The 24,362-nt window shown below is 40.2% G+C and overlaps 1 protein-coding gene across 1 annotated transcript in view; it reads right to left on the reverse strand.

The window, feature by feature from the left end:
* The window catches only part of LOC104511399 (phosphatidylinositol 4-phosphate 5-kinase type-1 beta-like), a gene marked incomplete at its 5' end in the record, with an annotated part of 30,651 nt that extends 8,086 nt beyond the window's left edge, over window positions 1–22,565 (reverse strand). Inside the window, 6 exons of the mRNA XM_010153996.1 lie at window positions 2,429–2,546; window positions 14,304–14,448; window positions 15,213–15,368; window positions 21,706–21,790; window positions 22,332–22,380; window positions 22,482–22,565. Of these exons, the coding sequence (XP_010152298.1) occupies window positions 2,429–2,546; window positions 14,304–14,448; window positions 15,213–15,368; window positions 21,706–21,790; window positions 22,332–22,380; window positions 22,482–22,565 (637 nt within the window). The remainder of the gene's footprint in view (window positions 1–2,428; window positions 2,547–14,303; window positions 14,449–15,212; window positions 15,369–21,705; window positions 21,791–22,331; window positions 22,381–22,481) is intronic.
* Window positions 22,566–24,362: the final 1,797 nt, after the last annotated feature.

The raw sequence follows: 24,362 nt of genomic DNA on the forward strand, positions 1-24,362 counted from the left end.
GTTGGAGGAGGTGATGAGGTCAGCCTGGCATGGTTTGCTTTGGGAAAATCCAGCATGGAATTACCACATCACCTGCTTTGTTTGGTTCGTAATAGTTTCCAGCAGGAAACTATTGTCACGTATGTCTTTTTGGTTTGTGAGCCATAAATGTAGCAATGTACTGTTCCTAGTTGGCATGTCCAGCACCTGTAGCAGGAAGCAGTCTTTGTACGTTCCAGGAATCTCAAGGACAACTTGCACACCACTGTGTTGTTCTCCCAACAATGTTTAGGGAATTGAAGTCATGCATGAGGCTCAGCTTTTGTTGGCTCAAGAATTCCTTGTGCAGCCAAAGTAAGCTTTCTTCAGTCTTGTCATCCCCACTGGAAGGTCCCTAACGGACACTAACCTAAGATCCTCCTTGGTGATGGTCTAATCTTGATCCAAAGGATTCAACAGAACTTTTGTGGTCTCCATAGCTTGTCTCCATACACTAAAGCTTCTGTTTATGAAGTGCAATTTCACCTCCCCTTCCTCCCTTGTTATCATTCCGAAAGAGTTTCTAGCCATCCACTGTGGTCTTCCAGTCATGGGAGTCTTCACACTAAGTTTCTGCAATTCCTGTCACATCGTAATTCTTAAACTGGCCATGGAGCTCCAGCTCCTCTTCTTTGCTGCCCCGACAACATGTGTTGTTTTAAGTACACCTGAGGTGGTTGGACTTAGAGTTCTTGCCTTTGTAAAGGGTTGGGCAGCACTCCCCACTACTCCAGTTGGTGTGCTCATCCACCCTGTTGCTTTTGAGTAGCAGGTGTCACATCTCTGTATCCTACCCATCACATTCATTAGTTTAAAGCACAATTCACTAAGTCAGCAAATCTGACAGCAAGGTTGGGCTGCATGTGATTACCTATTTGACTACTTCCCATTAAGTTTCAGGATTTGTGAATTCCTCTTCATAGATGATTCACGTCAACATCCTATTAACATCAAGTCCAATTAACACAAGTCCTACGGGAATAGGCTGATTTAATGGACTACTTGAGGTCACAGTTAACTGTCAATTCTGCATCTAGTTGGTACTTGCTACTGTCCTGTTTCAGTGGAGGCAAGGCAGCCAACAACTCCCCTAAGTGTCCGGGACTATTAAATTAGTAGCTATTAAGTGGGCACTGTATATACTCAAGCACTGCTTACTAAAATAAAAGACATCAGTGGTGCAGCCTCCAGAGAAAGCACTCGGGATCAGATGCAAACATATGACAAACATGTTTCATCTCAACACAAGAACATTTTTTTCGGGACAAACAATCACTCGAACAACCTCTACAGGGATACAGTAGCGTCCCGGTTGCTGGAGGTTTTCAAGATGCGAAGGGACAAGGCGATAGATAATCTTATCCTGGCTCCCTTTCCCAACGAAAAAGTTGGACCAGATGCTCCCTTCCAACCTGGGCTGTCCTATAAATCTATGATATGCTGGATCTCTTAATATAAAAATCAGGAAACTCCGGAGATAAGCAAAGTAAAGAATGCAGTGAACTCTCATCTGAAAAGGAAACAACCATGCCCGTGTGAAACACTTACTAGAAACTTAGAGAACACTTTCCTTTTTGACCCATTCTTTCTAGTACAATCCTTACCACAAAAGTCACAGATGTTTATTTATTAAAATAGAGGGAAAATATTACTAGGATAATGTAAGAATAGTTTAATTTGTGCTTTAGGAAAATGAAACTTTGAAAAAAACAGTCAAACTTAACATACCCCCCTCCTATACTTTCAAAATGGCCTAGAAGGGCACAAAAACTTGACTCAGCTGGAACTGGAGTTGGGTGCCTTTATGTCTGTGAAATGTGAGCTGTAGATACCAAGAGAATTTTAAAAATACAGGTGATATGAAGACAACCAAAGATGTAGACTTGAGCTTATCATTCACCAGTCAGATAAACTGCTCACTAGGAATCAAAACAACAAAGAAAAGATACTTTTTAAATCATATTCCAGCCACCACAACTGGACAACCCTTCAGAGCAGAAAGGGGAGTTGTTAACGTACTTCACATTGAGCTCTACTACACTGCCTGCAAAATCACTTCCGTAAACACCGAACTTTCTTGTCTGAGAAAATTTAATTTCTACATTGTGGAATATTCTGCTGAAGAGGAAAGAGTTGGGGTTTTTTCCCTGTGGAAAACAAAGAGGGAAAACCCACTACCATTACAGAAAAAGATTAGAAGGCATTTTGGCCTACTTCATTATTAACACAACAGTTAATAGGCACATTGATTTTTGAAGGATTTGCTTTGACAAGGTACTTAAGTATTTGTCGCATATGTACAAGAAATACCTCAATGAACCTCTGGATCTTGAGGTTAAGCCACTTATTGAGCCTGAGTCAAAGGAATTACGGGTGAAAAAAGCCCATCAGAAACAGCTTGACAACTTACTAAGTACACATCCAAAACTGAAGCATTATCATTTTCCATTTCCAGTGTGCTCTGTTCTGAAGTCAAATAGATGGCACTGTCTTCTAAAGTGAATGTTGAACTCGAAGGCAACCCTTTACTGAAAAGAGAAGGGAGACTAGAGTCAAGGAAAAATACAAGTTACAGAGAGCTCAGTCACAAGTCAAAGTTTTAAAACATGTTTCTCTTTTAAACATAAAAACTGCAAATGCTTGAGAAGTTAGAATGTAAATGTACAAATATAGATGTGTTGACAATGGTGAGGTAATTGGCAGTTCGTATTTGGCTAACATACACATACCACAGTTTCTACTTTTGCATTAATTAAAATTTTATCAGGAAGTAATATTGCTCCTGAACTCTAGTATTTATTTAAAGAATGAAACCATGTCACAGTAAATGTGGGATCATTTCATCAATTTCAAAACAAGTTACTTCCACATTACGCAGGGTGTAAATTTTGGCAGCATTTCTTAACTCAAAACAAGGAAAAAAAAGATTCAGGCAATCAGGCACAGATCTCATGCAGGTAGGGATCACTTGTAGCCAACAGAAAAAAGAGAATAAGAGTGTATTGTAATCATATAGCTCTGCAAGGAAGTGGTATTTACACAGCAGGTGCACTCTGTTATTCCATTCATAAATACTACTTTTTGTTGACTACGATCCAGAAAGAACATGAAACTGCAAATGCATCCACACAGGCATCTTGTTTTGTTTTGTTAACACATTTGGACCCACAAACCTTAAGCTCTCAAAGGTGTTTGAATGGAGTTAGGTGCCCATTATCACCTGCCCTCACCACCTGTCAGAAACTAAGAGACTCCAGCCTACCTTGAAAACTCAACCAGCAGCTTTGCCCAGACATATTTTAAAAGTTCTTATCTATTTACACACACGGTGAAAAGCTAACAATTCTGCATTATAACTGGGTATGAAAACATGGTTACAGCCATCAGTCCAGAAATGACTAATTTCCGCCTCCCTTTGCAGTTCTTTGGAATTTAAGTATGTTTTAGATGGGATATAGTTTCAGAAAGGGCAAAGCTAGCATGCAAAGTAGAAAGCAAATTCAAATGCTCAACAAAATAATGAATCTTCATTCACCCTCATGTTGTATTAGTATTAAGGGCAGAGCATTACATTTGCCACATTACAACGTGCCTTTTATTACACAGTGTTATTAGGCATCTTTTCAATATCAAGGCTCTTTTGTCTCAAGGGCAGCCCAGCTCCCACTGACTTAGTAGCAATTTTCTCACACCCATTACTTGTATTCTATTGCACAACATTTCAGTCACCTCAGTTTTCTGCCAATGCTTCATTTCACTGAAGGGAGGAAGGCAGACAGGAAGGGAAAAAACAGGCTGTTGCCAAATGTTAGACCATGTTTTATCATCTCCCACAAAATAAACACTGGCATGAAAGATACTACCATTGGCATAAGGGGGTGGAGAAGGGGGGCAGGAGAGAATCACTTCTGCTTGCAGAATTTTGATGTCTGCTGTAATGCAGTTCAGGCCTCTGACCGTGCAGAGGCCAGTGTATGAAACGCAAGTGACACAAGATGGATGTGCTGCGAGCAGCTGCTACTGCTGTAAAAATATGCAAACCCAGTGGCCAGCTCTTGCCCCTGGAAAAACAGTGCTCTGCAGCACTACCTGTAAAGCAAGCAGGGCAGGCTGCGGTATGCGCCTGGCTTTCGTTCTTGCAAGCAGAAAGAATTGAAACAGTTATTCCTTTCATACACAAATCAGGCCACATCACCGCCACCTTCACTGCTGTTATTTTTAATTTCTTTCATTTCCAGCAGATCTCTGGAACTTGTGCTCAAGACGAGGTGAGAATTCTGTAATTCACACCAGAGGCGTTTTATTTTGTATCCTTCATACATCAGAAGGCTAAGACCTAGTCCTGTTATTTCAGTTTAATTCACTGGCTTGCTGTGACACAACTTCTCTTCCTCTCTCCTCTACCTTTCCATTAGAAGGCACCGCGCTTCTCCTGCTCTTAGTCTATTGAATTACAATCTATATTGCTTCACAGCCTGCTGTGGATAGCAAACAATAGCAATGCGAGTCCAGCACTCAGCCTAGGGTTTGTTAAACTACTAGTTTTACCTAAAACACAGAATAAAGACAATGCCACGTCCCCTTTGTGTGCCTTTTTTTTTTGCTAGCTGTCACAGAAATACAGTATAGAGTCAGCCAGGAAATGGGGGTTGAAACAACAGCAGCTTGTTAAGAGAAGCTCCTATCAATGTCAGAATCTGGTTATTTAGTAGTGAACTTCCTAAAAAAGAGAATTAATATACAGAAACAAGTAACACATAAAATATAGATATTAGATACAGAAAGAAAGTCCAAAGATGCAGTAATCTCACCTACAGAAAACCAGCAGTGACTAAAGTCCCTTGAACACCAAGCATGAAAGAAACAACACCGATGCCAGCCCACTTCTTTTCTCTTACAAAGACTCACAACTTATCTGCAGATAGCAATCTCCTTGCTGCTGTGACTTTCACCTTGAATAATTAATTAGAGATAAACTCCGCAAGTAGGGGAGACTTGTGTCCTGCATGAAGAACTGTTTATTAAAAAGAGAATCCTAGGAAAGCTGTTGCAAGACAGAGCTTTCTTTCATATACTCCGAAACGGGAGGTTTTTCTCTATTTAAAAGCACATGAACACTTGGGGAAACTAATCTGTAATGCGTATAAAGAAGAAAGTGGAAATTCCAAGCCGCTGCCACGTTAGTTTTCATCTGTAGCCCACACTGATGTCAGTAGGAAAGCAAGTGCTTTTGGCCCACGGCTGAACTCTGCTGCAGCTGCAGCACAGCGCCCATGTGTAGTAACACCTTCTTAATTACAGCTGCTCAGTTAGAAATAATTTTCATGGCAGAATACAACAATCATTTTGTTTCTCGTGCCCTGCAATGACAGCATGAAGAATCCGCATCCCAGCTGGCTAAATGACTATGAGCTATTTGAAGATATGCATAAGAACAAGATTTCCAATTTTCCTACGAAAAGGGGGAAAAGCAAGAAGCTCTTTTCTTTTTTTTTTTTTTAAAGGTCTTACCCTTAGTGTTAATGTGAATCCAATTTCAGGAAGCACTAAATATTTTGTCCTTCTGCTGAAAAGTGGAGAAAAGCCATACTTTGACCTTCTAAACCAGCACACTTCAACACAGTTTTCTTGAGTAGAAAATAAGAACAAAACCTTTGTTTTCCAAAGTCCTGCTAAAATGCTCTCTTGGACATGAGATGCAAAAAGAAAAAATCCTCGCTCAAATTATCTCAAAGAGTTAGTTAGGGATTGCTACGTGCAAAGATGATGAATGGGGTGCTGGGCAGAAACCTTCAGTAGAACCAACTGAACTGCACTGATTTTCTGCAGATTTATAGAACAGCGCAGCCTTTAGAAATTTTAATCTAAGGGTGACATATGTAAGATACTATTACATTTCTAAGGAATAAAGGAAAAAATTACACTTTGTCAAGGAATTAACATAACTAGGCAGGATTATCTAAAATAATAATAACCTAAAATAGTAGTAACAATAATAAAAAAACAATCAAAACACTAGTGCCCTTCAAGCCTTCCCGAATTTTAATTACTATTTCTGTCCTTCATATTTTATTTACATTAAACTGAAGTGACAATTTTAGAAAAAGACAACTTCTGTTCTCTTCATGGAAAAACAAGCAGGCCTCATCATAATGTGTCTCCTTGCAGGGCAGCCGGCAGGGCAGGCAGAACCCTTTAATCTCCTTTCCAAGTCACTGCAGAGCCTTTGAAGAGTGGCAGAAACAGCACCAGGTAGTAACAACTGTCCAAAGCCCAAGTATGAGCTGTATTTTGGGTTTGGGTGTTTGCATTTTTTTTAAGTCTGGCAGTGTGAAGAACAGCTCTTATAGGAATGTAATTACCAACTTCTTTCAGATAGTGCCAAAATACAACAGCCATGAATCAGAATGCGGCCTCTTGTTAAGGGTTGTAATAAAAACAGGCTTAGATGTCTGTCTTTGGATGTAAAATATGCTTTACTGCAGCATATCCCACAGAACATTTAACCCTTAAACAGCAACACATTTGCAATGTCTAATGTGTTTGAAAACTCTTGCATTAACTTTGGAAAAAATCATCAGCTCAACGCATTATGAGTTTTGATCTTTAAAATCTCTGCATGTAGAAGTTAGTCAGAGAAATGTTTGGTAGGATAAATGTGCGTTAAACTATTATTCTGAGGTACAACTCAATACCAACTACAATGTGAACTGGGACAACTGGTATTTATGGACCTGTCAAATTGAACGCTTTAATTAGCCTAATGTTTACAGTGTAGAATTACTACATCACCTGTAAAACCCAAACTTGCCTTTTTATAAAAAATAAAAACCCATTTTTATAAATTTCAGGTGTCTGGGGGTGGTGTGTGTATGTGATAAAAAGTAGGTCAAACAAAGTAAAACTCCCTTATAATATTTCCATGACACTGTTGACAAACATCAAAACTACGGACCTGAGAAAACAATAGATATGACCGATCTTCTAAATGCTGCTGCAAGTGAAGGAGTCTGAGAGTGAGTCTGTGCTAAAACACTCACACTGGTGGCAAACCATGGCATGTGAAGCAGTAATATCACAGTAAGCAGATTAGTTTCGTGACAGTCAACAAACCTATACACCTTTTCAGGTGCCAATTAAAATCATAAGACCTGTCATTTCTGTACCTGACATACATATGTAGTTCAAAAGAGATGGTGTAAGCAATCAGAATTTAGGAACTCATTCTAGATCACAAAATACTGAATAGTAACATCCAAATCCACTGAGAGGTACACATCAACATGTGTCAGCACTTGGAGGGATCTACACATGAAGATTCTTCTGAGAAGTTCCTCTGGATCTTACTTACCAGAAAAAATTAAGGTAATGAAAGTAGACTGGCAAAGATGAGTAAGGAATATTAAAAGCAGCATGCAGAGGGACAAGTTCAGTCAAGGAAATGTTTGCCAATTTATTAAAGAACTACTGTTACCACTGGAGTTTCACATACACAGCTGTGTAGTTAACTGAAGACTAATTTTAAATCTCAAGTTAAAAAAAAGTACAGGTTATCTACTTTTCAACAACCAAGTTTTTTGCAGAACATGAGATAAATAATTTATAAAACATTTTTTTCTGTGAAGGAAGACACTTTTTAGGGCTCTATTAAAAAAAATTACAACAAAAAGTATTCCAAATGGGGCATCAAAACCTGAATGGGATTAAATCCAATTAATTTAGTAAGCATAGATGGAGGAATTCCTATTTCGGTAAATATGCAGAGATCTTCAAGAGAAGGCTTACAGCAACATACAGGGCTGCTTTTAAAAAACTGTACCAAAAAAGAAAAAAAAAGAAAAAAAGAAAAAAAAAGAAAATCCCACAAGAAAACCCCACCACACTGTTCAGACTGCAATGTCAAACTGTCACTCTGTTCATACAGCATTAGAAGCAAAGGATCCCTTCGAATTAGGAACCATGAACATGGTAACTCACTCCTTAAAGTGATGACGAAGTTGACGATAATTCTGCAGACTGGCTTATGACACGGTAGCGTGTGTCAAGAGGAAACAGTACAGAGAACCAAAGTATGAAGCAACATTGTGTATTTCATGATATCGCATTTTGCCACAAATTATGGGAAGGCTCGCTGCTTTGAAATATATACTGCTATTTTTACACTTACAACAGAAAATTTTAATGGATTGTTTTTCTAGATAAGTCATATACGTATTTGTTAGTGACAGACACATTCTTGAGCTCATATTCATAGAATCACAGAATGGTTTGGGTTGGAAGGGACCTTAAAGACCATCTAGTTCCAACCCCCCTGCCATGAGCAGGGACACCTTCCACTAGACCAGGTTGCTCAAAGCCTCATCCAGCCTGGCCTTGAACACTTCCAGGGATGGGGCATCCACAGCTTCTCTGGGCAACCTGTTCCAGTGCCTCACCACCCTCCCCGTGAAGAATTTCTTCCTGACGTCCATAGGCCTATCAGTGTCCTGAACAACTGCTAATCCCAAATACCTGACGGTAAAGTCAGGCAATGTTGTAAGTACGAGCAGAACCCAAGATCTACACTGGCCTGCTACAAACAGAACATCAATTTTTCATGAGCTTTTTATTCTTCTGAATCAGCGGAGCCACCTTGTGAACATTGTTCCAAATGAAGGGTCCCCGCACCCATGAAAGTGAAGTAAACCTTGGAATACAGCAAAGTCCTCTCACTCTGCCTTGAGGCTGCCTACCTATATAGCACTAGCAGTGTAGAACGACTCAAAAGCAGGGGGTGACATCTCTTGTTCACCAGAATTTTTCTACCTTCTACCTACTTCTAGGCAGTACATTTGACCAAATATTAAACAGGTATTATGTAAACAGGTTACTATATTCATTTACTGCTCTCTCTTGTATTAATTATTATGTTTGCTTAATATCCTGTCGAGTTGCTCAGCAGTGGCACCTTTCTAGAGATGTTTTGAGAGAATGAGCTTTTGTAACAGGAAACGGTCATCTACGAAATCACACAGGCTGCTTTTCTGAAAAAATTATTAGCTTTTACATATCGATGTGTATCTCTAGGCTTGGAGCAGGAACAGGTGAAGTTAAAGGGTCACTTAAGGCTAATAACAAAACACCACACTGGGTCACGTGCTCAAAGCAGGCGGAGGAACCTCCGTCCATTCACAAGACTAGTCCTTTAGTCCTTCTTGGGTCCTTCTTTCATTTGTCAGGGATCCATGGGATTCCCCCAGTGTCTCAGTGCATCTGTTCCTGGCATTAGAGCATTCAGTTCTCTTTTTTACTTCACCTAGCTGTTTATTTTCATGAAGCTTCCATTAATCCTCTTTCAATCAGGTTCAGACAAGTTTGTCTAAGCTTCAGAAGCTAAGGGTGCTGTGTGGACAGACATTTAAACATTTAAACTTAACACACAAAGGTTTGTTTACAGAAAAAAACAGACTGGCAGAAGGTGTGAGTAAGTACTCCTTACAACAGGAAAACTAACACCTACAAATCCCTTCCACTGAAAAAACCTGCAGATTTTACTTTTGTTTTCTAACCTGTCTTTGAAAAGATCATTTGACAAAATGTCAAGCCATGGGACATTTCAATTCAAAATACAGACGTTTCAGGAAGTTTTGACTACTGAAGAGAAACAAAACCCACAACTCTCTCAAAGCCTTCCAAAATTATAACACAAAGTTAAGGCAAACAAACAACTGAAAAATATAGAGAAAAGCAGAAAGAAGAGGAAAGAGAAGGCAGACGACTGTACTACATAAACACACCTTACAGAAAGAAGTTACAGAATACATAAATAGGAAAAAAAGTTGGATGTCATTCAGGTTATTTTCCTAGGCTCAAACATAATCAGAAGAACTCGGCAATCCTGCGTATACATCCTGCAGGACCTTGCTGCTGCTCTAGAGACAAGAGAGTTGAAGTGTCCCTTTTTGTAGAGGTTTGTGACTAGAAGCTGTGAGACCTGTTGAAAGATACAACAGGAAGTCTCTTCCCCATCTACCTTACAAATCCTGCTTAGAACATTTCCAGAAGCACCTGTAAAGGCATTAACATGGTAATTGTAATTGCAAAAACAATGTCAACCGAGACAACAGTCATACTGCTCAGGACATTCAGATTTGTCACCTTTAATTTAATTCACCAGTACTTATTAGTAAAACTGTACCTATAAGGGGGAAGAAAACCCATTATCACTTCTGCTATAAAAATAATTCCTGAAATGATGTGTAAGTATTGTATTTCCTAAGACAGAGCAAAGAAACCCTTTCAAAAGAGTGTATTTGGACACAAAATTGAACATACATTCTAGTGGAAAACAGACTTTTTAGGTACTAAAATATCTCTGCACCAAATATAAACCTACTTGAGGGGGAATGCAAAATCTTTGAAAACTTTAACAGAAGCAATAAATTGTCAATTCTATTCTCTTACTAAACAAGTACTTGACACTGCTTATGACATAACCACTTGACTGAGGAACAGCTTCACAGAACAGAAACCAGCTGTCTTTTGACAAACAAGGAAGCTACATTTGCTGAATAACATATGTCACATTTGCCTATTTTTTCCTTTTTATTTCCCTTTTTTTGATAAAGTTCCTTTCGTGCTGAAAAATACAGTCACATTCTCCTTCCCACTGTCCCTTCATTCACTGCTTTTATCAGTTCCTCTTCACACTGCCTGGGTAACGCCCCGAGTTCCCCCTAACTCTTCAAGAACTGAGGAATACCTTGGTGAAAGTAATCAGCTAGCAGTCTGGCAAAACATTCCTAATAAGCTGGAGTTTATGACTGCTGCTCAGCCTCTCTTTTTTACTCTAATCACAAGTCCCTAAATGCTGCTCTGCATTGTCTACCAATTAGTTATGCTCGTACTAATCTTCATCAAGCCAGGTCTACATAAACCTTCCTCACATGATACAGCCAGAAGAGCTGGGCCGCTCCGTAAGCCACCTGTGTCTGCTTAACTACACTGACAGCAATTCCTCGCTTCCGACCACAAGCGCTGAGCACCCTCAAGGAGAGATGGTGCTCAGACCCCTTCTCATATAAAATACCATTTCCCTCTCCTTGGAGAACAATTACATTCACAGCCAATAGAAACATAAGGCAGTTCTGAAAAAAACAAAGTTACAAATACAGCATGGGCTTCGAGGTATCCAAGAGTATTACTGCGCTCTTTTATCTAGGGAGATAACAGCATCTGCCGTCTCCCTGGGCACTTACTGCTCGTTAGCATCAACGGGAGTGAGGAGCAGTACAGATACCGCCTTATTATTACGAACACAGGATTATCTGCCTGTATTACCCTAAACCTGAGATTTCTGACTGGTTACATGGAAATTTGTGTACTCCCATTTTGTGCCAGGACACTTTGAAGGAGGAGGAAAAAGCCTGATGAAGAAGATGCCGAACTGTAATTCTATTAAATAACTTGAAGCAGAATGTCACAGTCAATTACATACTTAAAGACTGAGAGCAGGTTCGCATGTGTAAACAAATCATTCATTCAGTCTTCGTTACAAAGACTGTCCCTTTCTGTTTATCAGAGACAAATGGCAAACTGATGAGTCCTGCATGACAACACTTTCTAACACTCAGAAGCAGAACTCCACTGAGAAGGATCTCAGAGCATCACTGCAGCATGGGGGTTTTGGTGTTTTTACTTCCCTGCCAGTTACTCCAATGTACCATAAAAACATAAATAAAGCTTGAGCTGGATATACTATTCAGTGCCATGAAGGAGTAAGGACCTCCCTGCACTGATGCTGAAAGCAGAGGTGGGAACAAAACTGCAGATGCCCAGAATCATCATGGGGCAATCAGTTTAATAGTGTGCATGCCTAGCAGCTTCCTTAAAACCTCAAAGAAAGCCACTAGCTACGACAGGGAAGCTAATCCTTGTGAATGGTACATGCTGAGATTGTGACATGAATCAGTACTTGATCAGCAGAAAGAATTGCCACCAAGCCTGAGCTGAAGAGGATGCATTGAGGCAAGCAAGGAAGTTAGTTGGTCAGCCCCCACGGCCAGTCTCCTGGCTACGAGGAGAGGTCTTTTGTTTTTGACACATGTGAAGAGCCACACCTCTGTGAATGCTGGTGCAAGGTCTGCCGTGTCAGGGAGCATGTGCTGTTGCACTGATGAAACGGGAAGTATGCAAACCTGGACTGCAGACACTACAGTTCCAATCTGATTTTCTAAGATAAAGATGTGCTGAGTAATCATGTAATTGGCAACAGATACTACATTTTAGGCTATTACATTGCTCTTCAGTTGTGATTCCATCAAACAAGTCTAAACATACATTCAAAGTGTAGATCTGCTAAAAACTTCATTTATTTTTAAATTATTTTGGAATACCTTTACAGGAAAATATCATGAACTTACAGCTTTTCCCCACAATTAATTTATGGAGAGTAAACAGTATTTGAAGCGTTTGAAATCTGGACTCTTTATCCAGACAGCTCAGCAGTTACCCTTTGATGGCTGCTGCTAACACAAAGTAGTGTCGTAGCTTTATTGGATGCTTAAAGCAAGTAAAGGAACCCCAGTGTAACCTTATTTCTTACCAAACCTAAACCCTGGTCGAAGATCTCGGAATATTGAAGTCCTACAGCTAACTTTGTCACAAACTGGACAAGACTGACAGAAGCTGAATTAAAGGAGCTCTGTTTCTACTAATGTGTATTCAGTAGTAATTTTATTTCCCAAAGCTTGTGTAGATGCATTTTGGGACACCTTATAATGGTTCTGTAATTAAAATTTAATCTTGGTTACACCCCAAACTATAACTCATTCCACATTTTTATGGCAAAACATCAGATCTATGGAAGATGCCAATTCAGAGAGATTTATTTCAAATGAATAACAATGGAAGCTGAAAATATCACTATGAACAGGTAACTCTGCGTGACATGGTTTAATCCCAGGCAGCAACTAAGGACAACACGGCCCCTTGCTCACCTCCCCTCTCCTCCAGTGGAGGAGGAGAATCAGAGGGAGAGACAAGGAAGCTCATGGGTTGAGATAAGAACAATGTAAAAACGGAAAGTAAATGAAATTATGATACCAATAATACTAACATTGCTAATAATATATAATTAAAATAATGAAAAAGAAAACAGATTATACAACAAATTAGTGTGTTATCAATACTCTTCTCAGCAGAAATCCAAAACACAGCCCATACAAGCTACTGTGAGGAAAACTAACTCCACCCTAATTAAACCCAGCACATTATGAAAATACAGCTCATCAAATTTTAATAGGTAGGATCCTTATGACTGCTTTTAAAATAACTTGATCTTTTTGGACAACATGCAATTTAAAGAACTACATCTTGGCACATGAGTAAGCTCATCAAATTTAGACAGACACTGTGTAGTCCAGGATTCCAAACTATTCCAAACAAAACTGAAGATACTTGAGTTCAGAGCAGTTACACGTCTTGACAAAAAGAGACATAGAAATGGTTATTCTGCAGTATGAGACATCTGCGAGCAGGCAAGGTGACATGACACAGAGCATTTCAAGTGCAGAAGATAGGGCACAGGCACATGTAGACGATCTCCCAGCAAGATTTACTAGCCTAAGCATGGCATCAGACAGTCGTGGGTGAAGTATGTTCAAACACAACTCAGATCGCATTCAAACTAGCTCACAAGCATCAGCACAACTTTTCTTCACACTTCCCTGTTTTTATCCTTCCTGGGTTAAAACTGGACAAGCTCTAATCACACCCACGGATGAAGTTTCACAGAAACTGACTTCAGAAAATGGTTGTTTTGAAAGAATTTAAAGCAGACTGTTCTGCACTGTACATTCAGAATAAAGATCAACTGGAAAGCAGGTCCCTTTTCCTAGCATGCTACAGTTGTTCTGAAGCTGGTTTAGACTACAGCCAAGCTACAAGCATCTTCTACGCTGATCTTAATGTAGTTTGGTTTATGGCACAGACTAAGGCCTAGGCAAGTTTTTAATGCCCAGTTTAGTTTTGGAGCATGACAAAATACTCAAACTATACTATAACATTTTTGCTGTGATTATGTTTTCTGTTTTGTGACCCCAATCATAATACATATAGTAACAAACAAACACATAACAAATCCTATGGGCTTATGGCACCCCTCCTTCACTGGAGAGGTTCAAGACCAAGCTAGAGAGACACTTGCCTGTTCTACTTTTTCTTTTGCAGGGCCCCCCTCCACTGCACACACTGTTAGACTTCCAGGAAAACAGTAGGGAATGCTCTACCACATATACAGCCTTTACCTGCTAGAATAGAGCATAGGTTGATCGCGCCGGTAACGCTCATCTGCATTCAAGGAAGAAGAAGAAATTGTGGTTGCCAAGGAAGCCGCTTCAAAGAGAGATGGAGTGCTTGGCACTAGGTCTGGCCGGTGGCATGAACCTAGTACTGCATACAAAAAGAAGAAAAGACTCAACATTATCAAATTTAATTTCAAATTGAAGAATGTTAAGATCCAGGAATCGTTATGCAAGTGTAAGGAGTCACACGGTGCGCTCAACAGCTTCTTGAAACTTCTCAGTAAGTCTAAATCGACGAGACTGTAATATTCATGTGCCCACACCCACACTCTCCTGTGTTACAGGGTAAATTTCAGCTGCTAGCCAGTACATTCAGCAGAATACAGAGCAACCCCAAGGTCAAATATTAAATAGTGGTGTGAATATCTGATGACTTTAAGCTCTGGGACTGGTCTCACACTATCAGGGCTCAGTTTTCAGATGGGATTAGGAGGTTGGTTCTCCTTTGAGCCTGGCTGCAGATAAGCTCTGAAAGGGCCAAAATCTTCAAAAAGATTCTGGAAACAATGAATTGATTTTGGAAACACTTCATGTGTCATGTTTGTTTAAATGTCGGTGAAAAGAAATGCACTGGCCCTGGCCTTAATCCAGTACCTGGTCTGGATAAGTTTATTTTAGCACCTTCTGAAATCCAAAGGTGTAACATCATACCATAACCTTGTTTCTGACTTCCTCTTGCTCCTGAAAGTCCATTCTGCCAAATACAACTAACAATTCTCTCCACCAAAATAACCCAACTCTGAAGTTCTGAAAGATTGGCCAGAATAGAAGCTTTTTACTTTTAGCGGTTCTAGAGCTTATGCTGAATTCCTTTAAAAACATTGTTTAGGCTATTGGTTAGAAAGACATTACCTTCTTCATCAAGGCTGGCATAGCTTTGTCCTTCAGCAAGAATGCCATGCTTTTCATCCTTCCACTCCTGGGTAACTGCACACACTATTTCTTGTGATGTTGCCTTTAGAGCTGTGATGGAATTGCATCGTTTCTTTGAAGGTGAATACTTTAAAGCTGCATTATCAAATGAACACAGGTGTTGAATGATGTCATCCTACCTCTTTGCACATCTTCAACAGCATAAGAAAAGCAAGCCATCTATAAAGCTAGAGTTTCTGAATACAGACGAAGAACACATCCAGATACAAACCCACTTATCAAACACTGTATTAACACTAGAGGCAAAAGCATTGTTATTTCACTTATGAGTGAAGTAATTCTGTCTTTTCAAGGGTTTCTCACTGCTCACAGGATAATAAAATACCAAGTCTGTAAACCAACTCCGACATCACAAAGTTACAAATCTCCCGCTGAGTATCAACCCATGTAATCAGAGACAGAATGATAAAGAAACAAACAAACAAAAAAAACCCCAGAAGATAGGGAAACTGAAAAGACATTTGGAGTATTCTGAGAGGTTATGATAATTTCCTTGAGCTGTCAACTACTGCTATATAATTATGTGTGTGCTACTGCCTAATTACCAGTTCATTGCCATGTCAAACATCATCTTTGGGTAAAATAAACACTTCCAAAATGTTTATGACTTGCACACTAAGATGTGAGCATCCTCTTTTAACTCTTACCAGAGCCTGCCTACTTACAATGGCATTCTGGGTGAAAAGTCTAGGATCTGACCACTGCCAATACTACTGAACCATGGCTCCCGTTGGTAGTTCTTCTGCGGAAGGATGCCAACCAGTTCATTTAGTGTTTTTCAGTTCCCAGCTGCTGATCTCCATGCCCTGGCTGCAAGGTTACTCCAGATGCACTGCAGTAGTTCATACTGTGCTCTACTACAAAGTTAAAAGTATCAAAGCCACTTGGCTAAAGACTGAAGAAGAGAATCAGATGCATAGTTCTAGGGCATTGTTAAAAGAATAACATAGTAGGTATCTGGTTAAAAGAGTAACATAGTAGATATCTGCTGAGCTAGCCTTTGCCCAAGGCTGAATCTGCTTGTTATATTTTTAATGTAATTTATGGAGGCTTGTTCTGTGCACTGGGGTAAAAAACCCACATTCAGGACAAGGCTTAAGAGTTTAAACTGCAATGTCTAACATGAAGTTCAGAAACAATATTCCTGAAGGCAGGAACACTCCCAATTCTTTATTTTACGTAAGAATGATAATGCATTTGAACCATTAATATGTATAAAGGTGGATTAATAGCCTTGTATGCAGAGCAGATCAGTAAGAGTGAGATATTAAGACAGGTTAATAGCCTGGAAAAATAAGACAGTCAAATTAAGATCAGAGAGAAAATGAGGCATGATGCCCTTAATTGTACATTGTAGTTTTCAAATACAGAATGGGTTTTGTCTTGTACTGACATAAATGTAGCAGGCAGATTTACAAAGAACCGAAAACAGACTCAAATGTTCAGGAAACATATATGGCTGCATCAGACATTTACTTTGACCACAGACAGAAGTATCAAGTTGACTATTCCTTACTATCCATCAGTGCAGAGGATTTCCTTTGAGTATTGTCTCAGACAACAGAGCTCCCAGAAGTTCTCCAGCAAAATTATTCTACGGTTTGAGAGCCCTGAGTCTCAGGAGGCTCCTTCTTCCTTTCAGCCAAATTTGGCATCATATTTTGTCATATTATATCAAATTATTTTATTTTCATATTAAGGATTTAATATTTAACACCTTAAACTGTTAACTTGTGCTAGTATTTGTAGTCAATCTTGTTTCACTTCAATCTCACTTAGTTCTACCCTGCATTTGTGTTTTGTTCTACCTCCACCCACACAGACTTACTTCTCACTCCAGGTGACTAATGACAGGGTTAAGAGACCAGCGTAACACTGGTCAAAAAGGTATTTACAAAACACCTTCTATCAGTTTGATATGATAACATAGGTCAATACTTCTGTAGTACTTGAGCCAACTGTCCATTCCACACTGACATCCAACTCCAAACCAAATACAGTTCCACAAGTAGGATTATTAGACTGCTAACTAGGATCCATTTTAAAGTGCAAGTTCCTCTATAAACTACATAGTTCTAGCCAGTCAATTTGTATCTATTTGTCAAGAACTCTGCTTTATAAAAAGCCTTGAAACTCACACACCACCATTTCCTAGAGCCTAAGCAGAGTATTCTTGGTTAATAGTGCAATTTCAGCACCTCCACAGAGGTAAAAAATAATTTGGTGGTAAAGCAGTCAGTATGGATGCATGATATTTAAGTCAGCTGATTTTCATGTCTTATAATAAAGTTTTATATCACTTGCCATAGCTGTTGGGAAACACCTCATTGCTCAGATAACTAGAACAGCTTTTCCCCAGAGAGCACCCTGGTCTTCACCTTGCTGGTATATTTATCAGGTCTTCCCTGCAGCCCCCCTTACTATATATACACAGAATGCACCTCAGCAGTCCTCCCTGTCCGTCTCTGCACTTGCGATGCCTCAGACCTTATTGCCTTTCGGTAACATGACCAACTCACAGAGGAATCATCCACCAATTCATTAATATTTATAAACTCTCCGAGTGTCTTGCTTTCCTGAATAGTTGTCACAACATACCATGCATACAGGGAATCACTAAATAGGGTTAATTAATATCCTCTTTTTCTTCTAAAGACTCCTACACTGTGTTTAAAATATTTTTTATTTTTTTTTAGTGCAGCTACTTTCAGCTTTCTCCTTTCAGTCTAGCCTGTTCTTTTTCTTACTTAGTAATTTCACAGAGTACTTATCTTATACACGTCTGATTTCTTGTTGCTCTTAGTTACCAGTTTTCCCACTTCTTTCTAGTTCTTTAGACCTTAACACATATGTTGTTCTAACCTGCCATGTCTCTAACAATGGTTTTCATGGACAGGGTCAGAGTTGCACAAGATGACTCCAAATTAGGGAAGACCTTATAGCACCTTCCAGTACCTGAAGGGGCTACAAGGAAGCTGGGGGGGACTTTTACAAGGGCCTGTAGTGACAGGACAAGGGGTAATGGGTTTAAATTGAAAGTGAGGAGGTTTGGATTAGATATCAGGAAGAAGTTGTTCATGGAGAGGGTGGTGAGGCACTGGAACAGGTTGCCCAGAGAAGCTGTGGATGCCCCATCCCTGGAAGTGCTCAAGGCCAGGCTGGATGAGGCTTTGAGCAACCTGGTCTAGTGGAAGGTGTCCCTGCCCATGGCAGGGGGGTTGGGACTAGATGGTCTTTAAGGTCCCTTCCAACCCAAACCACTCTGTGATTCTATGATTTTATGAAATAATTTGATTCTTTCCGGAAACAGCTGGATAATGGTTTTAAGAAAAGTCATATTATCTTTAGACAGAACTCAGAGTAACAAAAGCAGGTACAATCTGAAAAATACTGACTTCCAGCGGCAAAAATTTTAGTGAAAATAAAACCTGATCTGACCTTTTGATGGAAGATGCCTGCAAGAAGATGAATCCCAAAACTTTGGGTTTTGGGGGATTTTTTACTGCACAGTAAGAATATGCTTATCACGCATGGAGGAACTGTAATTCAAGGTACCTATGAACTTATGTTCAAGATGCATATTCTTGAATGGTAGCTGATTTCCCCCTGTTATTTTTTAAAGTCAGCCAAATGCAGCAAGTCTGAAAATAAATCTGTTCCTTAACACCTGTAAATTCTGTTGTTTTGCTTCATAGCTGCACCCAGATTATGATAAAATATCTATACTGCTCACTCCATGGGACCAAGGCAACATTTGTTCTTTTCAGTTGGCAACCAAGAAACAAAACGTGACAGCGAATTCTGCAGTATTTTTGCTGAAATCTAACTTCATACACCTACATGGTAGTTACTGAAGCGTCTGGAGCACTTGCCAAGGTACAGTGCACTGGTTTTGGCTGGGACAAAGTTAATTTTCTTTGTGGTACCTCTGTGGTGCGCTATCTTAGATCTGTGACAAAAACAGTGTTGACAGCACACCAAGGTTTTAGCTACTGCTGAGCAGTGCTTATACAGCATCAAGGCCTTCTCATCCCACCAGTGAGGAGGCTGGGGGTGCACAAGTTGGGAGGGGACACAGCTGAGCCAGCTCGCCCCAACTGACCAAAGGGATACTCCATACCATGTAATGTCATGCTCAGCAATAAAAGAAGGGATAAAGAGGAGCAAGGGGCAAACACTCATGGTTATGGCATTTGTCTTCCCAAGTACTCATTCTGCATGATGGAGCCCTACTTTCCTGGAGATGGCTGACCTGCCTGCCAATGAGAAGTGGTGAATGAATTCCTTCTTGCGCTTTGCTTACACACACAGCTTTTGCTTTACCTATTAACAGTCCTTATCTCAACCCAAGAGTTTTCTTACTTTTACCCTTCTGATTCTCTCCCCATCCCACTGGGGTGGGGAGTGAGCAAGCAGCTGTGGGGGGCTCAGCTACTCACTGGGGTTAAAATACTACATGCAGGAAGAACTCACCTATGTAGGATCAATTTACCTTCCATCCCCAGTGCCTAAGATAACCTACAGTTTCAAGGTCTACTTTTAAGTCACAGAAATCAATTCATTTTCTTTAAAAGAGATGACAATCAATAGTTATATCGTTGATGCAAGACTTAAACCTAAGCTTTTGGACAACTCTCAGTAGCAATGCCCCTCTGTAGTGATGTTGAGTTTCTCTTGGCTGTTTTCTCTCCCCTGTGTGCTGGGTTCATATGGCAGGGTTTTAGTAGCAGTGGGGTTAATAGGGGTGGCTTCTACGAGAAGCTGCTAGAAGCTTCCCCCATGTCCAACAGAGTCAATGCCAGCCGGCTTCATGACAGATCTGCTTCTGGCCAAGAATATTCAGCAACAGCACCTCTGGGATAACGTATCTGAGAAGATGGAAAAAAAAATTGTGCAGCAGCAGCAGCCAAAGAGACAAATGAGAATACGTGAGGGGAACAGCTCTGCAGACACCCAGGTCAGTGGAAAAGGAGGTAGACGAAGTGCTCCAGGTGCTGGAGCAGAGATTCCCCAGCAGCCCGTGGTGCAGACCATGGTGAGGCCAGCTGTGCCCTGCAGCCATGGAGGGTCATGGGGGAGCAGGGACCTACCTGCAGGCTGGGGAGGACCCCACACCAGAGCAGGGGGATGCCCAAAGAAGGCTGTGACCTCTTGGGAAGCCCATGCTGGAGCAGGCTCCTGGCAGGAGCTGTGGGCCTGTGAACAGAGAGCAGCTCAGGCTGGAGCAGGTTTGCTGGCAGGACTTGTTACCCCATGGGGGACAAGGAGCAGGCTGCTCCTGAAGGACTGCACCCCGTGGGAAGGATACATGGAAGGGACTCAAGCTGGAGCAGTTAGTGAAGAACTGCAGTCTGTGGGAAGGACTCACACTGGAGAAGTCCATGGAGGACTGTCTCCCATGGGAGGGACCCCACGCAGGATCTCTACCCCCTGAGGGGGAAGGAGCAGCAAAGACAATGTGATGAACTGACAAGGAAACTCCCCATTCCCTACTCTCCTGTGCAGCTCCAGGGTGAGGACATAGAGAGATGGGGACCAAAGCTGAGCCGGGGAAGAAGTGAGGGGTTGGGGAAAGTGTTTTTAAGATTTGGTTTTATTTCTCATTACCCTACTTTTGTTTTGATGGGTAATATATTAAATTAATTTCCCCAAGTCCAGTCTATTTTGCCAGTAATTGGTAAATGGTGAGTGATCTCTCCCTGTCCTTGTCTTGACCCACAAGCCTTTTGTCATATTTTTCTCCCCCTGTCCAGTTGAAGAGGGGAGCAATAGAGCAGCTTGGTGGGCACCTGGTGTGCAGCCAAGGTCAGTCCACCACACCTTGTAAGTAGCTGATAGCGATGTGTATCTTACCCTTGAGAATGAATGAAAAGATTAAGGAAGGAGAAATGGAGGGTAAAACTAGAAAGAGGCGATAGTGACAAAGACAAAAGAATTTATTAATATACTACTTCTGATTTTTTTCCTTGATAAAACACAGAAGAAATCCATATCAAAAGGAAAACTGACAGTCTTTTCAAACATGCTGCAGGTGGTATGTTAACAATCTTTACTTTTGCAAAATGAATAAATTAAATTCAATGGGAGTATTCCTATGAATAACAGATGCAGGACTGAACAAATGATTAGATAATGAAATTTATCTTTATATCAGTGCTAATATAAGGGACTTTTTTTTTTTACTGTTTTACCTTCAGATGTCCCTGATGTAGCAAAAAAACCATAGCAAATAGTTCCCTGTTACTTTACTATTAAAAAACCAATCCCACTAGCTCCAGTGAAGAAACTCAACTTCTGTCATTATACGTGCCACATGATGTTGAAGAAATGATTCTTTCATTATCAAGGCAGGAGCATTATAAGGTAATGATTTTAAAAACATCTAAGAGAGTGAAAGTGACAACTTCCTTACCTTGAACTTTCCTGAAGACTCTTGTACTCATGAACTTTAAAAATCTGTCTGCATAAAAACTTGGTCTGTGAACTGAAACAGTATCCTGCAAGATTGGAAAAGGTCTCAGTCACATTTTCTGTAAGTAAACCACAAGTTGTCAAGAAAGAAGCTGGACACATCAGGTAACTATATCATACATTTCAGGCATACTCAAAACAAGGGAATCTTAACTAGTTTTTCCTTTTTAAAGGTTAATTCTTCAAGAACTTAAGTATCTTATTTATGAAATTACGACTTGTGAATTAAACAGCCACATTCTGCAAAATCTTCCTAGCATTCGAAACGCTTCTTTCACATTATGAATTTTTATAGTTAGAGATTCATCAAAGTCCTGCTAAGTGGCCATTGTCTTGTGTAAGGTATTAAGTTCAAGCTGATCTTTTTGGTTGCTTTTTGAAAGATCAGCAAATAAAATCAGAGCATATACTGGGAAATGGATCTAAAAGATTTCAGCAACAGCGCATACCACGTGGGGATGGCAGAGTACAAATATACCTGAGCTTGCTCTTTCCTGGTGAACATAAAACAAAGTTCCATTAGCAAAAATATTAGCAGTTAAAAAAAAAAAAAACAAATCTACTTGCCCCATCATAAACAAGAGCTTTCCAAGAATGTTCCAGCTTCTTCATTAACCTAAGCATAAGAAAACAAAATCAAAACTGCTTTATAAAATTTCCACATTTGTAAGTCATTTCAGAATAGCTTATTCAATAAAAACTTGAAATTCAACTTACCTGTAAGACTGCAGAATATCAATAATACCCATAAATAGAAGCAGCTTTTCTCCTTTATGGCTTTTAGCTGGAATACCTCCCATTCTGACAGGAACAACAAAAATGCAGTTAGAGTAGACAGACAGCTCTGAGCATCAGATAGCAGGCGAAGTGTACTCACTTGCAAACCAAAGAAATCTGCACAACATTGAAATCTAGATGCCACAGTGCAAAGTCGGTCACTTAGCAGACGACTGATTTGAAACAGCAAACCTGAAGTACCTGGGATCCAGTGGTAAATATCCATCATATGCAAAATATTTTAGGATAACTTCTAGATAGTTACATGATGTGAAAATTGGAAAAATTAAGTATGTACTTTTCCAAAATTTCTTTGCAGACCGCCTAGTGACAGAAAAAACCAGTAACAGTATGAAGGGGAGAAGCCTGACTGCCTGGACCTCCACTTGGTTCAGAGTATGCTCTCAGGGGTGACCTTAAAGAACAAGGCGCTCATCCTAAGATGCTCTCTTCCTAATCCACCACCTAGAAAACAGGGTTCATTGTTCTGAGAACCAGAAACTGCAATCCAATTTTCAGTTTCATCAGCTTCTGTTGACATTGATGGACCCACTACAAAACCAGAAGAAAAAGAGATTGCAGTTGCAGCACATGCAATGCCTCCAAATCCTTTTTTAACGGTTTGAGAAATAAGTGATACACACCCGAAAGAGCTACCAAAGACACAGCTGAGAGTATATTCCCCATTCTGCCACTAAAACACAGTAGTCCCTTCCCCCAGCAAAACAGAACTACTATCTAGTCAACCTTTTTTTCTCTCTTTTTTTTAAAAAAAAAAAAAAAAAGTAGTTTTTTAAATCATTCTAGGCACACAGAAAACCATGTAAGATCAAGTGGAGTTTAAATTACTGTAAAACCCCATGACGTAAACTCCAGCTCAGTTAATTGGTCAGACATTCAGAAACACTAAGTGGTTTACAAAGCTACATTCTGCCAGCTTTTCCTGGAAGCTATGACTGTTATTGCTGCTGGGTAGCCACTCTCATCCTCATGCTTCTTTGGCCTTTCAGCGAACCTCAGCAGAATACTGACCTAGGGGTCTTTTTTTCGTAAAGCCCAGGCTTATTTTCATCCACCTCGGTGAGCTTTGCCACACTACCAGTTATGTCAGTAAAAGACAGGAGACAGTGCAAGGGCCATGGAAGGACTCGACTGCTGCAGGAGGCTTTCAGCAGCGGTACTACATGGCTCTGGGTCTGGGCAGCGCTGCATCAGCTCAAGTGATGTGGGACCCCAGGGTGGGTCTCCGTACATAATAACCACATGGAATTTCTTGGATGAAGTATTAAACCAGCTTTGGCTTTTAGTTAAAAAACAAAACCCAATACCCCCCAAAAAGTGCCACTGCAACACTTCTGCCTCCATACAAAAGCATTCACCATCTTCTGTGTGAACGTGAATAATGGTGTAAGCCTCAGTGAAATTCAGCTTTAATTTATATTCTAGAGCTCTGCACATATGGGAACTCTTTATAAATGCTAAATATCATAATTATTCCATTCATCTGCTGTAGGTTTAAGCACATGTTCCTATATCATCAGTTGTACTTACCTAGACAGCTCCCTTGAGAACCAGAAGAAGAGTAAATCCTTCATTTGAAATTAAATCCTCATTATATTGAAGGACTGATTATAGAGAATGAGGACAGTGAACATAATGCTTTCACCAACACTGAACGTAGTCCAAAGAAAACAGCAGAACAACTGTCGTCTATATGCTTAAGTTTCTACCACAGCTTTTGCTAGATAAAAAAAATTAGAGGAAAGCAGCAGTCCTTCATCTCAGGAAATACCGTACATGGGTATGACTGCAATTCAGTGG

Source organism: Eurypyga helias, unplaced genomic scaffold (genome assembly GCF_000690775.1).
Source record: "Eurypyga helias isolate BGI_N326 unplaced genomic scaffold, ASM69077v1 scaffold13996, whole genome shotgun sequence".
Classification (NCBI taxonomy): domain Eukaryota; kingdom Metazoa; phylum Chordata; class Aves; order Eurypygiformes; family Eurypygidae; genus Eurypyga; species Eurypyga helias.